The sequence below is a fragment of the Mytilus trossulus genome, chromosome 1 (assembly GCF_036588685.1).
Source record: "Mytilus trossulus isolate FHL-02 chromosome 1, PNRI_Mtr1.1.1.hap1, whole genome shotgun sequence".
NCBI lineage: Eukaryota > Metazoa > Mollusca > Bivalvia > Mytilida > Mytilidae > Mytilus > Mytilus trossulus.
The window spans coordinates 88037055-88056363 of record NC_086373.1 but is presented as its reverse complement, the minus strand read 5'-3'; the positions used below and the strand labels follow the sequence as shown (position 1 = coordinate 88056363).

The 19309-nt window shown below is 32.1% G+C and overlaps 1 protein-coding gene across 4 annotated transcripts in view; it reads left to right on the top strand.

Moving 5' to 3' along the window:
* The first annotated feature begins 5576 nt into the window (after nt 1–5576).
* Nucleotides 5577–19309, top strand: part of LOC134688472 (uncharacterized) — a 48569-nt gene continuing 34836 nt past the window's right edge. For 3 of the 4 annotated variants that reach the window (XM_063549222.1, XM_063549211.1, XM_063549232.1), the window contains exons 1-2: nt 5613–5949; nt 10139–10287. In XM_063549222.1, the coding sequence (XP_063405292.1) occupies nt 5718–5949; nt 10139–10287 (381 nt within the window). In that variant the 5' untranslated portion in view covers nt 5613–5717. Of the gene's footprint in view, nt 5950–10138; nt 10288–19309 lie in introns of all 4 variants that reach the window. The other variant, XM_063549239.1, reaches the window with a different exon arrangement.

Below are 19309 nucleotides of genomic sequence, written 5' to 3'. Positions count from 1 at the left end.
TGTAAATACCTATTCTGACATTGGACTCGGACTTCTTTTAAAATGAGTTTTACTGATTGTTGTGTGTTTCTTTTTTTACATTTGCTAGATGCATAGGGAGGGTTAATTGAGATCTCAAAAACACGTTTAACATTTTTGGTTGGTAGCCAGCTGGGGCCCGCCTTCTGGTGCAGGATTTTATCGCTGTGTTGTCTGCTCTTTGGTCGGGTTGTTGTCTCCTTGACATATTCTCCATTTCCATTCTCATTTTATTAATAATACTAGTATAGAGGTACGAAGTAATTTTATCCCCAAGGGTATCAATAGCCCGGTATTCAGCATTTATGTGTTGACATGAATAATCATTGATATGGTCAAAATTATAAATTAACTGTTTATAAAACTTTAATTTTTGAAATGCTCAGGCTTTTCAACCTCAGGAATTTTAGTTTACCATGGCTGTATATTTGACAAACCTTTATGGAATTTTTTGGTGCTCAATGCGCTTCAACTTGGAATGTACTAAAAGGTGGAGTGGAGTGGAGTGGAGTGGAGTGGAGTGGAGTGGAGTGGAGTGGTGGAGTGGAGTGTTGGAGTGGAGTGTTGGAGTGCATGAGTTTTTAAGTGGAGTCATGGAGTGAAAACATGGAGTTATGAAAAAAGTGTAGTGGAGTTGTGGGGGGGGGGGGGGGGGTAAATAATTTTGGAATTTAAACAATTTATAAGATATTTTTGTATACATATGTAGCTTTAATGTTTCAACAGCGTCCAACTGCATTCAAGAAAATTATACCAATATAATTCACCTTGCCGGATGTGTGATGGGCATTTTTTCAGAAATTTTACCTTAGTTATCAACATTCTGGTGTAAATAATTGTACATGCAAAGCAAATTTTAAATTATGAATTACTAGTATATACAAAAACAACAGCACCAACAGAACAGTCTTTTGCGAGAAAAACAACACTTGGATTCTATATGTTTCAACTGAAAAAGATATGAATTTTCTAATTTTGGTAAAAGATCTATGTATCTGTGGCATGCCAACATACATGTATCGTTCATTTAAGTTATTTTTGTTCCCCCCCTCCCTCTCCTCTGCGTAACACATTGTTTGGGGCATGGAAATATCGGGTGTTCAGTGTCTGTCCGTCTGTGTGTCAGTTCAGTCTTGGTTGTGCTCTCACGGGTGCATTTCTTGCCAGATTTTTTTTAAAAACTTATGTTTACTATGGTTAATATCTATCTGTAATATTTTGGGCAAGTTCTATAATGTGGACGATCGATTTTTTAAAATAGTTATGACCTTTGGAGATATAAAATGTGTGTAACGCAGGTTACATTGGAACTCTGTTCTTTTATTTAATCAAGAATCAAACCTTTGTTTGTTTGATATAAAATATATAGTTTTATTCAATGACCAGTCAATAATTTTATTCTACATTTCAATATCAAACATGTCCAATTAAATTTGGATCTTCACATCAGATTCATATGGAAAAAATTTAAACTTTTAGGTCGCATCCAAAAATAAGAATTAAACTGACAATGTGTTGACAGACATTGAATATACGTGGAAATTCAAAGATGTTTTAATCCATAACAAAATAAAGCAAAGTTTATCAGATGAGCAGAATCGCTAGGAATTCAACTGGACAATAGATAAAGTCTTCATTTCACAATAAAATTTGTTAAAAATGTTTTCTGTATCTAAATTTATATATATTAATTTATTTATGCTTTTCAATCTTGTTTTCATAACATGCATATAATGTGTGGTTTGTTTTGATTAAACATCTCTTTATTTTATCAAATAAATCAAAATCAGCAACATTTCTCATCTATCAATTTAAAGTTATTTAGTTTCTGAGGTTATAGTAATGATGGCTAGATACACTTTCACTATCTAATTTTAATTGAAGGAAACTAACTATATTAAGTATAGTCATTAAATTAACATGTAAGATCGAATCAAAGTGAAAATGTTGATTGAAAATTTAATTTTATAACAATATCATTATAAGTCCATTGTTAACAAAATTATTTATAAATATTCTGATTAAGAATACACTACAATTCAGGACAGTAAAGAAAAGTACACGATAAACAACATAATCCCACCTCAAACTAAGCTGTCACAAAATGCAACCCAACTTCAAAAAGTCAAAAATGACAAATGAAATAATATAAAATCATTGTGTGCTGCAATTTGAAAAAAAACAAACTATTACAAATGATTTTAGATGGATATTGAATTTTGGATATGTTAATTATTTCACTCCATGACTCCACTCCAACACTCCATAATGCCACTCCACTCCACTCCACTCCACCTTTTAGCACATGCCCTTCAACTTCGTACTTTATTTAGCTTTTTTATTCGAGCGTCACTAATTATAGTTTTTGATTTCTGGCGCAAATACAAAATTTCAATCCTGATATATCCATATCATATAAAGAGTTTATTTTATATAAACCTTAGCTCAGGATTATGAGCGTTAATTGTTGATGATACAAAAAAAGAAAAGCCAGTGTATAATTATAGTTTTATGAACCTTATGATACACCAAAAGAAACTTGAACTAACAGTTGCCGAACAACCATTGCCGATCGAATCATCAGTAGGTCGTTTGTACAGCAATAGTTAATTAAAATTATCCGTTTTTCTACACCGCAAAGTTTTAAATTTAGGAGCCCCACCAATCTTGTTTTATTTATTCAAAATCACGCTAGTTCTGCTGGATGGTCAATGCATGGTATATGGTATGAGCCAAATTATACTTCGACCTATAATGGTTTACGTTTTACAAATTGTGACCTGAATGCACGGAGAGTTGTCTTATTGCGGCACTCATACCACATTAAATCTTAGTTAAATCTATATACTGTGGATTAATTATTATTCGTTGGATATCAATTTTTGTGGGTTTCGTGGGTACCGGTGAACCACCAGTGGCGGATCCAGAACTTTTCCTAAGGGGGCCCTCTGACTGACCTAAGAGGGGGCCCGCTCCAGTCATGCTTCAATTATTCCCTATATAATCAACCAATTTTTTCCCACAAAAGGGGGGGGGGGCAGGGCCACCCCCCCCCCCCCCCCCCCCCCCTGGATCCGCCTATGACCACGGATTCTAATGTTCATCGAATTAGAGAATTTCTGTAGGTTTTGTATGCAGAGATTTGCAGCAATAGTATTAACTTTTTTAGTGCTACTGTAATTCATTCTTATTTGTGTACCGGATAATTATGAACACATCACACTTCTGTCCCACCTGAACTCTCGCCTGAACTTGATATAGATTATGCAAAATATATTAAAAGATCTCACAACAATATGTTTCTACATCCACTTATTAAAAAAATCGTCTGCATTAACATGTAACACCTGTTTTATGGTTTTTTTACGGACGGCGGAATAAATTCTGGAATAAATTAAAATTATATTTAAGATCACAATCCTTTCACCTACAATTTAAATCAGTGGAAAGAATATGTTTTTAAGTTTTTTAAACGTATAAAAATCATAAACGGCGGAAACTTTTGTTAATTGTAAATATTTTTATCTCATTTGTAGAACAATTCCGATATTCGAAGTCAAAGTGTCGAAACTTTTGAGATATTTACAGATTACCGTGAAGTTGCTAGCAGAGACATATAATACATATGTATTATATGTCTCTGTTGCTAGCAAAATTGAAAATATGCCGGAAATCAGCCTAACTGTGTCAGATCAACACGGTCGACAAAGCCCTTGTCTTATTTGATGTACTTGTACATCTAGGTGACCGTGTGAAATAGTAAACCAAAACCATATTGTTATGCCGAAAGTTGAATTCAGTATATAAGCTACAAGCTCTCGATGGTGGATAGCCTTGGTGGTCATGGTGGTTGATAATACCCGAAACTTCAAATTTATAATATCAGAGACATATAATACAATTTTATTAAATTGTCTTTGTAATAACTTCTGCATATTGTTACATTTAATATATACATTTTTAAATCTATTTCAAATTGAATGACTGTATTTGATGGTTAAATGAATAACTGATCGCACTTCTGCCCCACTGTGTTATGATAAAAAAAGAAGATGTGGTATCAGTGGCGGATTTACCGGGGGGGGGGGGGGGCACAAGGGGCACGTGCCCCCCTCCCCCCCCCCCCCAGTTTAGGTCACAAAATATTTTTTTCTAACATTATTTTATTGCAACTGAAACTTCTTATCTAGTGCGGAAATTGTCACAACTTGATTAGACTTCTTAAACTGGCCGTTAATGAATACCAGCGTCCATGATTTATGACAACTTAATTATCGGTGGGTGTGTAAATATTGACACCTGTGTGTAATGTCTCTATGCAAAAGCTTTTATGTAAAATACATTTACATGTTGATTGGAATAGTACAAATTTGTTTTGGTTTATAATGCAATACCGATAAAGATCGATTACCAGGTGAAACTTCTGATCTGTGTTTTTGAAGAATATGTACAAACATTTCCTGTTAATGTACGTTTTTTCCAAAACTTTCTTTTTGTGAGTTTATTCAGCAACAAATTAAACTATTTTTTTTGGGATAACTTTTTTTAAACGGAATGTTATATTTCATTCCCCTCTTATTTTCAAGGGAAATCAACAATTTGTTTTTCTCCCCCTCCCCTTCCCCTAATGCTTTCCCACTGTCCAGAAAAAATAACTTGACATTTCCTATTAAATAAAAATTAATAAAAGGCTATTTGATTTTCGTTAAAATTAAGTTTGTAACAGAATATAGGATTTATACATTTCTCTAAAAGCCGAAGCATGCAGTTATATTTGCTTTTATTGTTCTTGTTTCAATTACCATGTACATGTATGAGGCTATGCAAAAGGTCACCATTTATGAAGATATGAAGGTGTTTTGCAGATATTAGAATAATGTGCAAAAAAGTAAGTCTGGAAGAGAGGCAAAAAAATATAGATAAGAGAATATAGAGGTGATAAAATATAAAAAAAAATATTGTTTGAATGTTGCAGTTGTTAAATGTACGTCCAGTGGCAAATATAGGTCGAATATAATAAAGATCCATTGGCAGTAAAGTGAAAAGATAAAAAAAAACCCTGAAAACATATCGAAATATAGAAACGGTGATCTGACCCCCCCCCTCCCCCCCCCCCCAAAAAAAAAATAAAAATAAATAAAACCAACAAAATAAAAACCAACAAAAATCCTCAATAAAAACAACAAAAAAACAAAACAAACCTAGCACCCACTCACACATGCATTTATATATATATATAAAAATTGTTTCATGGTGCCCCCCCCCCCCCAGACATCGAGGTCCTGGATCCGCCCCTGGGTATGATTGCCAAAGAGACAACTGTCCACAAGACCAAACTGTAAATCTGCGGCGCCCGTCATAACCTCGATCTAATATGGAAATTTTATATTTAAAAAAAAGTCGTCCGCATTAACTTGTAACACCTGGTTTTAATCATCTTGATTTTTGCAGTGACATCTTTCCCGGAAATAAAACAAAGTATCAATATTAATCAATAATTTAATAATTGAGCGACACGATTTCCCCGCCAATTTTGTTCAGGGATAAGTTCCGAGATGTTCTGATACAAGCCCAACCAAAACAGCCAATCAAATTGCATGTGAAAGTAAAATTTGTATTCCGAATAGATCATGCTGTATTGATATCAATGGCACTGAAGCAGATAAGAAGTTTTAAAGTAGTGATATGCAAGTTGAAAGATGGATAACATTTGGGAAAAACTAGATTACATGCAAACAACAGGTAACACTGAACAATATATGCACAATGATAAATCATCAGTTGATGCGGTTAACGCAAGTAGTGACATTCTGACTATAGTTGCAGACCAAAATCTTAATTTGTCAATTGCTTGCGGCAATACAAATGAAAATAAACATCGCAAGGATTTTGTAGACCAGTTTGTGATTCCCAAAAAGATAATTGATTATGGTAAGATACCTTTAACCATTTATGAATTGAAACTAAATATATTTTCCGATCTTGCTTACTATTAAAATTGTTTCAAACTGAGTGATGATCAGTGATGATGGTTTACTTTTTTCATGATGAAACATCCAAATTATGATAAAAAAAAGAAAGAAAAGAAAACTGTAAACCTTTCGTTTTGGTACACAAACATGTCAACATTGCTACTGTTGAGAGGGACAAACCTGCAGAGGTCAAAGGCGTAATTATATTTTTCACATTATAACTTTGGTTCTGCCAATTTTGGTGGAATTAAAACTACCCATAAAAAAAATATATCAAAGTGCATCTATTGCCTAAATTCTTACAAAAAAAAATTGTAAGAGCAAATATATTTGTGTATTTTTTAGTTTATTTGTATGGGCAAAATTAAGAAGTCTCCAGCTGGCCCATGGCAATTAAACCCAATTTACATTGTTAAAAAATAAAGACAAATGTGATTGTTTTTTATTTTCCTTTTATCATGTTTATGCCATACAAAAACAGTGATTGTTCTTTATTTTCCTTTTATCATGTTTATGCCATACAAAAACAGTTACATGTATGAACAGGGAGAAATATAGGGTTGCTTATGTGCAATATTAATTGGCATGGTGTCTAGATATGGAATATCAGAAAAGGGTACACATTTTGTATTTTCCCATAGAATAGTCTATAGTTGAAAATGAGTACCTGACCCCAATATTTATTTAAAATATCATTTAATTTATTAGTATACATGGTATATGAAGAGTATTTTACCAATTTTTATCCAAAAAAAATACAATAAACTTAATTATTTTAAATTATATGAACACACTGCAATTTAAAATAAGAATGCAGACTGCAATTTAAAATAAGAATGCAGTAAAATCATGAAAATTTAATAGTGATGAAACTTTTCCAAAAAATTATTACACAAATTTAAAGCATTCATTTGTACATGTACTAATGTAAAGAAGATGTTCCAAATGATTTTAATTTAAAAAATGTGTGTTTTTAAACAGATATATCATGTTAAGGAGGGGTATTTGCGAAAAATACCAGTGTGTTAAATTCTACTAGCCGTAAGGCGAGGGAAATTCATTCTCAAGACTGGTATTTTTCGCAAATACCCCTCAATAACATGCTATATCTGTTTAATTACACAGAATGTTAATGTTCCAAAACGCATTGATGATTGTGATGCTACAAGCATCAAGTAGGATAGAGTATTTTTTGGCAAATACCACGGCAGAGAGGGTAAAAAAGGCAAATCATTTTGGCAAATACCCAGGCGGCGTAAAAAAATTAATGATATTCATTTGATGACAGTAAATTGGTGAAAAATACCCTGTCTATCAACCAATCAAAATCCAGGATTCTTACATAAGGTGTAATTAACTTTTGAATCAAAGTGTTTTTGCTCAAAGGATAGAAATTGAAGAAAAAGGAATTTATTTTTTATAAAGATCTAAGATTTCATTTCATTTATCTAAAGATGTAACATATAAAAGGAATGCAATTTGCATTAATTATGTCCATTGTTTTAGGATAATAGTATTTCAACGTGATCAAGGAATTGTATATTTAAAAGGAATGGAAACGCGGCCGACTTCAAAGAAAATATTATGTTGCATCTCTTGCTTTGACCGGGTGTTAATTACACTCCATCGCTCTAACTGGCTCATTATTTATCTGGTAGAAGTTATCGAACGTGGTCATTTAACCTGACACTAGTTATCTAACTTGACAATGATATTTTGTTCTTCTTTGGCATGTTTCTGTATTAAAAAAAATGACTAAAACATCATTCTAAGGGGCATTCTGTTTCAATTTGCTTGGTGTAAAATAAATCATATTATTGGTTTTTTTTTGGAAGATAATTTGAAAAACACATTCTATTGTAGAGTAACGGTACTTACATTGTGTAGTACGGACGGACGTGGTAAAGTAGCTAAGTGATAAATCATGAAACGAAAAATAAATTAATCCAAGAAAAAAAAACCCCAATACAACCACATGCAAAGTTACTAATAAAAAACTTATTATTCATTTTTTTTTATCTTGATATTTCATGAAGGTATGTCACAATCAGATGATATCGGACATTTAACGAGTGTTAACAAATTTTCATGCAAAATAAAGGACATTTTAATAATGTAACTAAATGACTGTTAAAGAAAGAAGTTAATAAATCATTATGAAGGAAAGAAAATGTAATTTAAACAACTGCAGTATATTATCTAGATAAAAGAACTCAGATTACAGGTGTTATAATATAAACAACGGCATGCGGGATGTTCCAATTTGCAGGTATAATATATCATGTATCAATGATCAGCTAATTTGTGTCTTACATACTTTTAAGATGTTAAAAATTAATAATGTCGAGCTCACCTGTTAATTAATGCTAAATTATGCAGAGATGCAATACATTTTCTAATTAGAAACAGTTAACTTTCCCACATTCGCATCTTATTTATTTTAACACCAAAAGAATACTTTTGCGGCCTTTCGACTACTGCTCTGGGGGAAAAAGGAAGGAACAGTTTTGCTGTTTCGTATAGTAATTTGCGGCATCGCTAAAATAATGGCAAACTGCATTATCAAACAACGATTTAGTATCTAAAGCAGCATTTGACCAAAAAAATGCATATCATCGTACATGGTATATATATATTTCTTGTCTGTTATTTCAAAAAAAATGGCGTCAATGTGAACTATAAACATGGGATTTTGAAAAATCATAGCTAATTTGTTTTTATCACCATTTTCATAAAACCAACACTATGCGATAGAAAAAATACTAAGCTTTTAAATTATATGTCAATGTCACATCTATTTCAAGTAGTTATTTAACTTATACCAAAATACAAAGTGTCGATGTATTTGTTGATGCACAACTTCAAATTTTCAACATGTTTCGAAATAAAATCATATATATTGTACCAATTACATTTAGCATTCGTAATTTAGACCAAACTGTAGGAAAATAGTCCTTCTTTAAAATGATATCTCATTTTCTCACTTTTTTCTTTCAACTTTCCAATATAATAAAAAAATCGTAGTGCACTCCCAGATTGATAGACATATTTTGACAGAATATTGAAACTCAAAACTGAAATTTCGAAAAATCGTAGAAATTTTTTAAAAGTAACAAGAAACTTCAAAAAGGGCGTAAGTGATAGAATACGGTTTCAGCTTCATAATGATATCAACTGTTTTGTTTTACACTTCTTAGTTTTCAAGTTTTTAGAAAAAAATCAAAACACAGTATTTTTTGTTTTGTAATCCGGATGAAACTCCCTCAATTTTCAAGACCGAGGTCTATTCTAATGAGAATTTACTCAATACAATATTACAAACGTATGTTTGATGAGGCATTAAAATGATACCTAAGGCCTTACTTTTTGCTGGGAATAAAAGTTTATACTAGATTTCGGATTTCTCTCTCATTTATATCGTCTCAAGCAAGATGACCCCGTGAATTAAAAGATCGATTTATATGACAGGAAATGGAACTCCGTCATGATTTTTTATATTATTCATCATACTTCCGCCTGAGCCAGACATGGTTTATAGCTCTGCGGGTGCGCTGTGGGTATCCCGATTGATCTCGAGCGACGTTTCCATTCCTTTTAAATATACAATTCCTTGACGTGATCAATAGATTAAGAGGAAATTAAAATAGAACTTTTTCAAGTTTTTTCTTTTTTACTTCAAATACAAATTTAAAAAAATAGAGATTTAGGTTAATGTGTTATAAAATAATCTGGATTTGAAACATGTCTAGGAAACATTGATTGCAGGGTTTAAGAAATTAGACATTCAAGTCAATTATTTAATTTGTTGTAACAAGCATAACTTCTAAATATTGTGTTTGTCAATTTATATTGTACATGTACTGGTATGTGCTATATATTTTTCTAGTCCTAAAGTTCTAAGAATATTAAAGGGTGGGCTGGGATTGAAGTTGTGAAGGGTATGGACTGTGGCCTCCTAACAAAGAATTGTTATCAATGTGATGAATCTGTGTATAGGGCTAGATTTTACCTCATTGCATTTATTAATGTACCTTGTTGGCTGACAAGTATAAAGATCAGCTTCATGAAGGACACAATACAATGGTACTTATTAACCATATAATTCCTCTTGTATTGTTAAAAAAAATTGGAATATATGTTTTTTACAGGGCTTTTGTCTTCATTAAAAGAAGATTCAAGAGAGTATCAACATGAGGTTTTACCCAGTATTGTCAGGAGCTTCAGATATGGACAATCAAAGTCTCGGTACAGATACAGTAAGCCTTATCTTGTTCAGAACAAGAGACTTGAAGAACAGGTTAGAATTTAAGCAATTTTAGATTTCTTATTTTATTCATTATTAGTTGTATAAAAAGTGTAAAAATCAGATGGAAAGAGCTTGTACTAAAATGTTTAAGTATATTAAAAAATGTCACTGATATTCAATTTACACTAAATTCTTCAGTATTTAAATGATAATCAAGTGAATTCATAAATTAGTACTGATCCTCCATTTTTGTTCTGCTTTCAGTGTTGTGCAAGATTTAAAAAGCTCCTTTCTGGTAGCTGCTACTTGTTACATCATGTACCTTATATTACATTTTCCTAGGATAATAATTTGTTCATAAAACCAAGGAGGTTATATTAGAAGGAGAGTGAACACTCTGCTTAATACAAAATTAGCATCCCCAGGATAGCAGTTCGATCAGAGAAAAATGATAAAATTATAAAGAAACCGACATGTTTATCACCCACTTGACATGGCCCTCTGATGTACCGGGCTGTTACCGCGAGTAGTTCAGACTATTAGATAAATCGCATGTGTCACGTGATTGTTATCAGTGACTGGGTCATTAAAGTTCAGGTGTATTTTTAGTTACAGTGCAGTGCATAGGTGTTTATGATTTGGAAAAAGATTTGACGGACAATTTCAAAATCAACCGTCTGTCTACGGTGAAAAAAGATAAAGAAATGACAAGTTATGAGGGTTTAAAGGAAAGTTAGTGAGCGATTTTTATTCAACACTACATTGCTTTAAACAAAGATTTTTGCTTCACCGGTCAATTCCTGCTTATGAGAATTGGCAGGTAATAATCATAGAAAATATACGAATATGCAAAGTACTTTAGTTACGGTGACCGGTAACGACCGGAAGGAATATTTGCAATTGAAACATAGAGAAATTTATCGGAAACAACGTAAAAGTGACTTTCTGTTATGACTGTTGATATTAACATTGACGGCAATGAGACGGATATTCGTTTTATTTCTATTGGTAATAAGTTTACTTTTAACATAACATTTTAATTTTAAATTACTTAATAAAAAGTATCACAAAAAACTGATTAACATTTCAATAATTGTATATCCGGTCAGTTTAAGACACCTCGGGTGTTTCCGTTCTTACTCGGGTATGTAATTAGGACAAAATCTCCCTCTGTGACAGAGTCGATCTCAACTAATTAACACCCACTTACAGAAAAGTCGGTAACATTTTATGTGTAATTATCGTCTTTCGTCCTCTCTCCTTCTAATATAACCTCCTTGATAAAACAATGTCACCTAATCATTGCCATCTGAATTGGGAGAAATTCCTCCTCTCCAGCCTATAAATATTTTTATAACCTAGGTGTCATAGCTTCCACCCTTTGAAGAATAACAGTAATTATTGACCAATAAACAGTGGGTTTTCTCTTTTCTGTAATTGATCACTACACTTGTTAATCTGTGACAATGTGATAGTGTAGTAAAAGCATGAGATTAGGAAATATTGAGGAGTCTCATGCAGTGTTCTCACCAGGATTTATTTTTATAGCACTGTTAAATACAAGCAGTAGATATTTGAATAATTAATCTTTTGTAATTTGTGAACCAATGATGTCATGCTTGTAATGTGATGTTGTTAACCTTAGCATGCTTAGAATGTTTTGAAAATATAATAAACTAACATTCCTGTTTCCATTCTCAATTTTAATGAATTATTAACAGAAATGGAAATTTATCACTCAGTAATGCATTTTCATTCGATTTAAAATGGTGTATTGGTGAAATAAATATTATGATGCATTGCATGTTTGAAATATTTGAATTTTAATGAACTTTCTTTTAAGATTCATGTTTTATGCATGTACAGCTGTAAGATATCTTTTACATATTAAAAATTGAAAAAATAAACTCTGGATGTATTTGGTATGTGTAAATTTAAATAAATGTGTCTAAACTGAAACTAGAAACATCACAAATCATTTAGAATCTGTACATTGAATATAGTTAACTGAAAGTACTTTTATTCATTCTAAAATTGTTTTATCCCGTATCAAGGAAGTTCAAAATACCAATTAAAGAAACCCAAAGTTTTCCACCCCCATGTTAAAGTAAAAAGCTTGAGATATCTTTCATTATTGCTGTGTTGTTGGGCTGCTGTTTATTAACATCCCTCTCCTATACTTCAATTCATTCATAATGTTTGTGAATTATTTATGGTAAATAGTACATTTACACTGTTTAAAACAGGGTACCAGTAGATTGTCATTTCATTCTATAGTCTGATGGCTAATTAGAACATTCTATTAAAAGAACACATTGATAGATAAATATCATATTGATCTATAGAATTGTAATATTTAGCATAAAGTGAGTGGATTTTATTATTTTTCGTTTAATATATGCCCTTTCATTTATTCAAATAAATTTTATAACAATATAGCAATAATACATGTACTAGGCATTATTGCATAATTCCATTTTGTATATATGCAGTGCACTGTTGACAAAGTTTATGTTGTAATATTATGCTATTAAAGTTATTTGAAGTTTGCTATAAACTAATCAACACAGGCCATCAACAGTTACATTTGAAGTTATATAATGCAATTTATTAGCCGCTTGGGGAGCCTTTGTCACAGTTTTAAGACCTGTTAACTATCTGAATAACATATTTCCACTGAAGTTTTAGACAGTCAAATAAATAAACACTCTGTAACACCTCTTTATACAAGTAAAGGAAAAACTGCAAAATTTAAATGGTACACAATTGGAGCCTAGAATATATGATCATATATAACTCAAAACCATTTGTGAAATTGACACTTGAAATTTATCTATAAGGTCTTGGTACCTTCTAATGAACTTTTTGAAAAATGGAGGAGGTGTTCTTTGACAAAACGCTGCATGCTATTATTATAAAATAAATAATTTATTTTATTAAAGTGTCACATACTTGTCTACAGATTGTTTATACAGTTTATATAATATACATTGCACAATAATAAAATAAGACAAATACCCAGCCTAGAAAGGCTTATGAGACACTATATATACAAATATATATCTATTTAACAAATACAAAATAAAAACATAATAAAATGTTAAAAATGTTTAAAATTATCCGGATATTACACATCATAAAAAAAATAAAAAAATATTAACATAAGTAGTTAAAAAAAAAAAAAAACACACCAAAAAACCAAAAAAACATATCTTTTAAAAATAGATATGACAAAATTAAGTATGACGTAAAAAAGAATTAAAAAAAAAATAATATATTAAAAAATAACTGTTACTTTGACTTTTACAGAAATATACAATCATGAATTAAAAAATAAATAAATTAAATATAACTTTGACTTTTACGAAAATATACAATTAAGACTGTAGATTACTTTTCAGAGCGTGACGTCTTCTTATCATATTATGCACCAAGATAGATAACTCGTATTGTAATTCAGCATTTTGAATTAAAAATACAAATTGATTAAAATCTGACTTTGTACAAAAAGAATTATCCATGACCATAGCTCTGTGAAACAAATTAAACCTTAAGTCACTGTAAATGTCACAATTAATCAAAAAGTGTATTTCATCTTCTACAGCATTATTACAAAATGGACAAATTCTTTCTCCTAACGGTATTGGTGGTTTCGTATAACGACCCGTCTCGACAGACAGAGGTAAAGTTCCACATCTAAGTTTACATAAATTACTTCGTAAGTGGCGTGGCATTGCGTTAGTAACATAGTGTTCAGGTTGAAGGTCCTTCTTATAACGTCTATATAGCCTCAATTTGTTTCCATTCACATTCGAATTGTCATTCCAAAGTTTGGTAAACCACAACTGTTCGTCTAGTTTTCGTAATTTACTTTTAATCACTTTAAAAAATAGTTCTTTGCTAATTCCGGGCTGCATTAAGTGTTCTACAGACATGTTGCGAAATAACTTAATCACATTACAGTTCCAGGATCTACGTTTTCGTTTCGACCATAAATGTATCTTATAGAAAGTACGAGAATTATCTGAATTTTCGAGTTTATAAAAGAATCTCAAAACTTCCAGTCTTTGTTTAGCATGACATGACAGCCATCCTAAATCACCCTGTACTGCCGTATTGCTAGTCAATTTATTCACTCCAAGGAATATTTTACTAGCCCTATTTTGTACGTTATTAATGAGTCTATGTTCAGTAAGTCCCCATATCGATGCACCATATAACAATATTGGTTGTACCAAACTTTCATACAGTTTTGTGAACACTTGATATGTCATACCACCATAAGCGTAAAATTTCACAGTCAAACAGCTCAAAGCTCGGCTGGCAGATTTAGATAGTTCTTTGACGGTTTTATTCCATGTTACATGTTCACTGAACCAAATGCCTAAATATTTGTATGAATCTACATATACTAAACTATGACTTCCACAGAAAAAATTGAAAGTAGAACGTTCAACAGAGCTAGGCCTAAAATGTATGACATTTGATTTACTACAATTAATACTTAATCTCCATTTATGGCACCATGCATTAACACAATCAAGCATACATTGTAAACTTGCCTCACTTGGACCTAGTAAGACGATATCGTCTGCATATAGTAAGATGCTTACATTTATACTATCAATATCAATACCCTTATTCAAAGACTTAATTTCTGTAGCTAAATCATTGATATACAAAGCAAAAAGTGTCGGAGAAATCAGACACCCTTGTTTCACACCACATGAAACCGGAAACATTGACGTAAAGACGTTGTTAACACGTACAGAACATGTTGTGTTGTCATACAAAGATTTAACAGCATTCAAGATTTTTCCGTTAACACCAAACGTTTGTAATTTAAACCATAAACAGTCCCGATTCACATTGTCGAACGCCTTCTTCAGGTCAATAAAGCAGGCAAAAGTTGACAGACGTGACAATTTACGGTCATTGATGATAGAGTACAGACTATATATTTGATCTAGGCAGCTTCGCTTTCTACGAAATCAACATTGTTCATCAACCAATACACCCGAATCTTCAATCCAATCTCCAAATCTAGAATTAAGAATGTCACAGTAAACTTTACATGGCACCGACAAAAGTGTTATCCCACGATATGACAAAGGAAGCCGAACGTCTGTACTATTTGGTTTCACTAATGGATTTATAATTCCTTGTTTCCACTCAAGTGGCGAAACACCGTTTTCAAAACAAAAATTTATAATATTTTGTAACATATCGATACAGGTTTTGTTTTTTAGAACTTCTGCTGGGATATTGTCTATGCCAGCTGCCTTTCTTAATTTTAATCTGCTCACCGCTTTCTCAACTTCGCAACGAGTGATAGGTTCGTTTAAACAAGATGTATCAACGTGTTCCGGGTCTGATGAAATTTCCCCCTTCTTTATTCTGTCTAGGTGACATTCGTCATATAACATGCTGTCAGTTTGATCGTTGAACAATGTTTGATAGTCCGTTTTCCACTTTTGTAATACACGTTCTTTGTCCATAGTAACTTCGCCATTATCATCAATAACCTCCCACGGTATCTGATCCCGCCTGTCATTTGAAATTCCAATTTTGCCAATTTGTTTCCAAAAATCTCGAGAGTTCGGTTTTTCAAGTTCAGTCATCAAATCCATTTGAAGTTTATTTTGATAAGTTCGTTTTGCTTTCCGTAAATGTTTGTCAAAATCGTTTCGGGCAGCACAATACTCTTGTTTTAATTTACGTTTAATGTTTGTGTGGTCACTACATTTAAGCCATAACTTTTCATTTTTGCTTGCTGCGTCCCACTTCTGTTGTAGTAAGTCACTCCAATAAGGCTTTAAGAAAGTATTTGCCTTACTTTGCTTCGATTTACATTCATATTTGAGAGGACTGGTTACAGTAAGGCCGGCTAGATCCATTTCGTTCATTAAAAAGTTAGTGAAGGAACCATATGCTTCGTTGATACATCTATTTGATGAAAGTTCATTTTCAATACGGTTGACAGTTTCGCTGATTCTTTTAACACAATCTTCCGAATTCAAGAATTCTGTTGTTAACCTTGACGTATCATATCTTTTATTTCCCTTGAATTGAGTTTCAAATGCTGGTTCATCATTCGGACGTGTATTAAATTCTGTTAAATATGATTTGGGTTATTCCAAGTTACTGTATAAATAGAAAGGCCCCTTTGATGGGCAGCATGACATGTACACATAAAACACTAATAAATATACTACAAATTGTGAAAATTAATTGAGATAAATTTATCAACTATGTAATTCATTTCTAACATTTCTGTATCACAGTATCATTATGGTTGTTGTATTTGTATCATTAATGCTATAAAAATACAAAAAAAAATGTGTATTAATACAAAATCTTAATTTCCCCTTTAAACGGGCATTTGTATTTGGATGGAGAGTTGTCTCAGTCTTCTCTATACCTTATGTTCCTAACATAGCAACACTTCTAACAATAGACAACTAAAACACAAACGTATGTTTGTCGACTAGCTTGCTGCTTGTGTATATTCTGAGCTGCCGATTTTATTAAACAAATATGTACAAACATGTCACATCAATACACATAAAAAATTGTGGCAATCATGATGACTTCTAATATCTACTACTAATATCTAAATGTTTCGTGGCCGTTCAGGAAAAACTACTTTTAGAAACCTGTGTCCGTTTGCCTAATGCCATGCGAAACCCCAAGTGTTGGACCGCACTTGATATAAGAATGTTCAAAAAACATTTAAGAAAACATTTAAAAAACAAAGAATCTGCTATCAGTCAAAGACTGCGGCTAAATGAAATAATTTGAAGACAGAAATGAGTCTGAAATAACCAAATCCGATTACGTTTGTATAGCCATACCACCTATATATATAACGAAAAGTTTTAACTTTAATGCTAATTTGAACATACTTATATATACAAAATATTTAAAAAACGTTCTTAACGTACAAATTAAAAAAAAATTTGATGTTCACTCAAGTAAAGCAGGGCTAGAAATGACCATACATACACCTATCATTTAACACAATAATTTTTCCCGCCCGAAAAATTCATACGCCTTCGAACTACTACGTGAGAAGACAATTAATTCCCGTTACACTACGTGCCACGGAAATTAGGAAGTCTTCTCTATACCTTATGTTCCTAACATAGCAACACTTCTAACAATAGACAACTAAAACACAAACGTATGTTTGTCGACTAGCTTGCTGCTTGTGTATATAGAAAACAACAAAGATAGCTAGACTGTAGAAACAAATAAATTTCAAATTAAACAAAAAATAATTCTAAACATCAGACTTGCGATTCATAAATCATAAACCTAATTTCTTCGACACTTTTAATCTGTTTTCAATAGAATCAGCCACATAACCATCCTTACTAGAATCGCTTTTCCATCTACCATGGCGCTTCCAGCACCTTTCGTTAACGTCAGAGTTAGCCGCCGCAGTGGCACCACCAGACCTCAAAGAGTGCAAACCAAGGTTTAACTCTGGAGCAACTAATTTCAAACGCTTCAGTATGCATTCTCTAGCTGTGCTATAGCTGATCCGTTTATTAACCTGAATTAAACCAGACTTGTTCTTAGATTTATACAATGGACGAAACAAATACTTGTCTGAAAAAATATCTAAATGCGCCAATCCAACATACTTTAATAACATGTCAAAGGGACAAGCCATTGATTGACCTTTAGAAACCAAAACTTCATCTCCAGCTCTATATTGGTCAGTTTTGCTCTTTTTAATCTTTACAACTAAATAACTATCCTTAAAAATAATGTCGTTACATTTCAGATTACTCAACTCACTAAATCTAAGAAAAGCACTATAACTCAGTAAAATCATAGCCAGATCCCTAACTACTGTTAAATCATTCGACCCTTGAAACATAGAACATAAACTTATCAAATTGTCATTGGAGACAGGATCTTTCTTTACAACTGGAGCTTTAGCAGTACGTTTAGCTGATTCAACTATATTTTTTACAAAAGAATTCTCTGTAGGATCTAACTGACCTGCCATGTCATGGGCCCATTTAATGGAATAAAAAACACTATTGATAGTACTGTATGTAGCACCTGAATCAAGCAAATGAACTAAATATAAGGAAACATGAATAGGCGATGCTGGCAAATAAGTCAAATTATGTTCATGCGAAAATGTTTTCCATTTTTTAAAAGCATAGTTATATTTTCTAACAGTACTGTCACTCCTGGAATCAAGCAGTCTCAACGAAAAACTATCCACCAAATCATGTAAAGGATGATCCTCTCCGATACCACTATCCTCCATTGCTTCTGTTACAAAACATCCAAGCGTTAACCCTGTACAAAAAATACAAAATAAAATCAATCAAATCTGATCTTAAATGCAATCAAGGAAAAATTCATATATTTCCCAAATACACCATTATTTCCCCTTCCGGGAACAACAGGACTAATGCTCATTATTTGATGCTCGTCTTTTATGAAATGTTTCAAATTTCCAAAAATATCATGTAACATCAACCAATAAGGTGAAGAAATCCACAATGGAACTACCAATGTACAATTTGCCTTATCACTGCACAGTTTTCTTATAACCTTACAAACAACATTTGGTGGTGGTACTAACCAATTGTTTTCACCAAACCAATTTTGTGAGAATGCATCAATTTCTTCTGTATTCTTACACCAACATTTAGAATTAAATCTCAAACATTTAGTGTTGTAATCTGTAGCAAATCTGTCTATTGTATGTTTACCCCATAACTTATCTAACATTTGAAATACAGATTCTTTAATACCCCAGTCATCGCAATCTGAATATCTACTCAGACCATCAGCAATTTTATTTTGTTCTCTTGGAATCCAATGTGGTTTAATTTTTATATTGTTCTCTGAACATAAATAATTTAGCTCACAAGCAATATTTTGCAGTTCCGGTTTTTTTTGCTACCATTTTTAACTATACTAGTTACATTCTTATTGTCTGTATTCAATTTTAAACAATGGTTTTCTAAACATCTTAACGAACTTTTCACTGTTCTGCTTACTGCTTCAAGTTCACGCCATGTTGAACTTTTACCACTTTCCA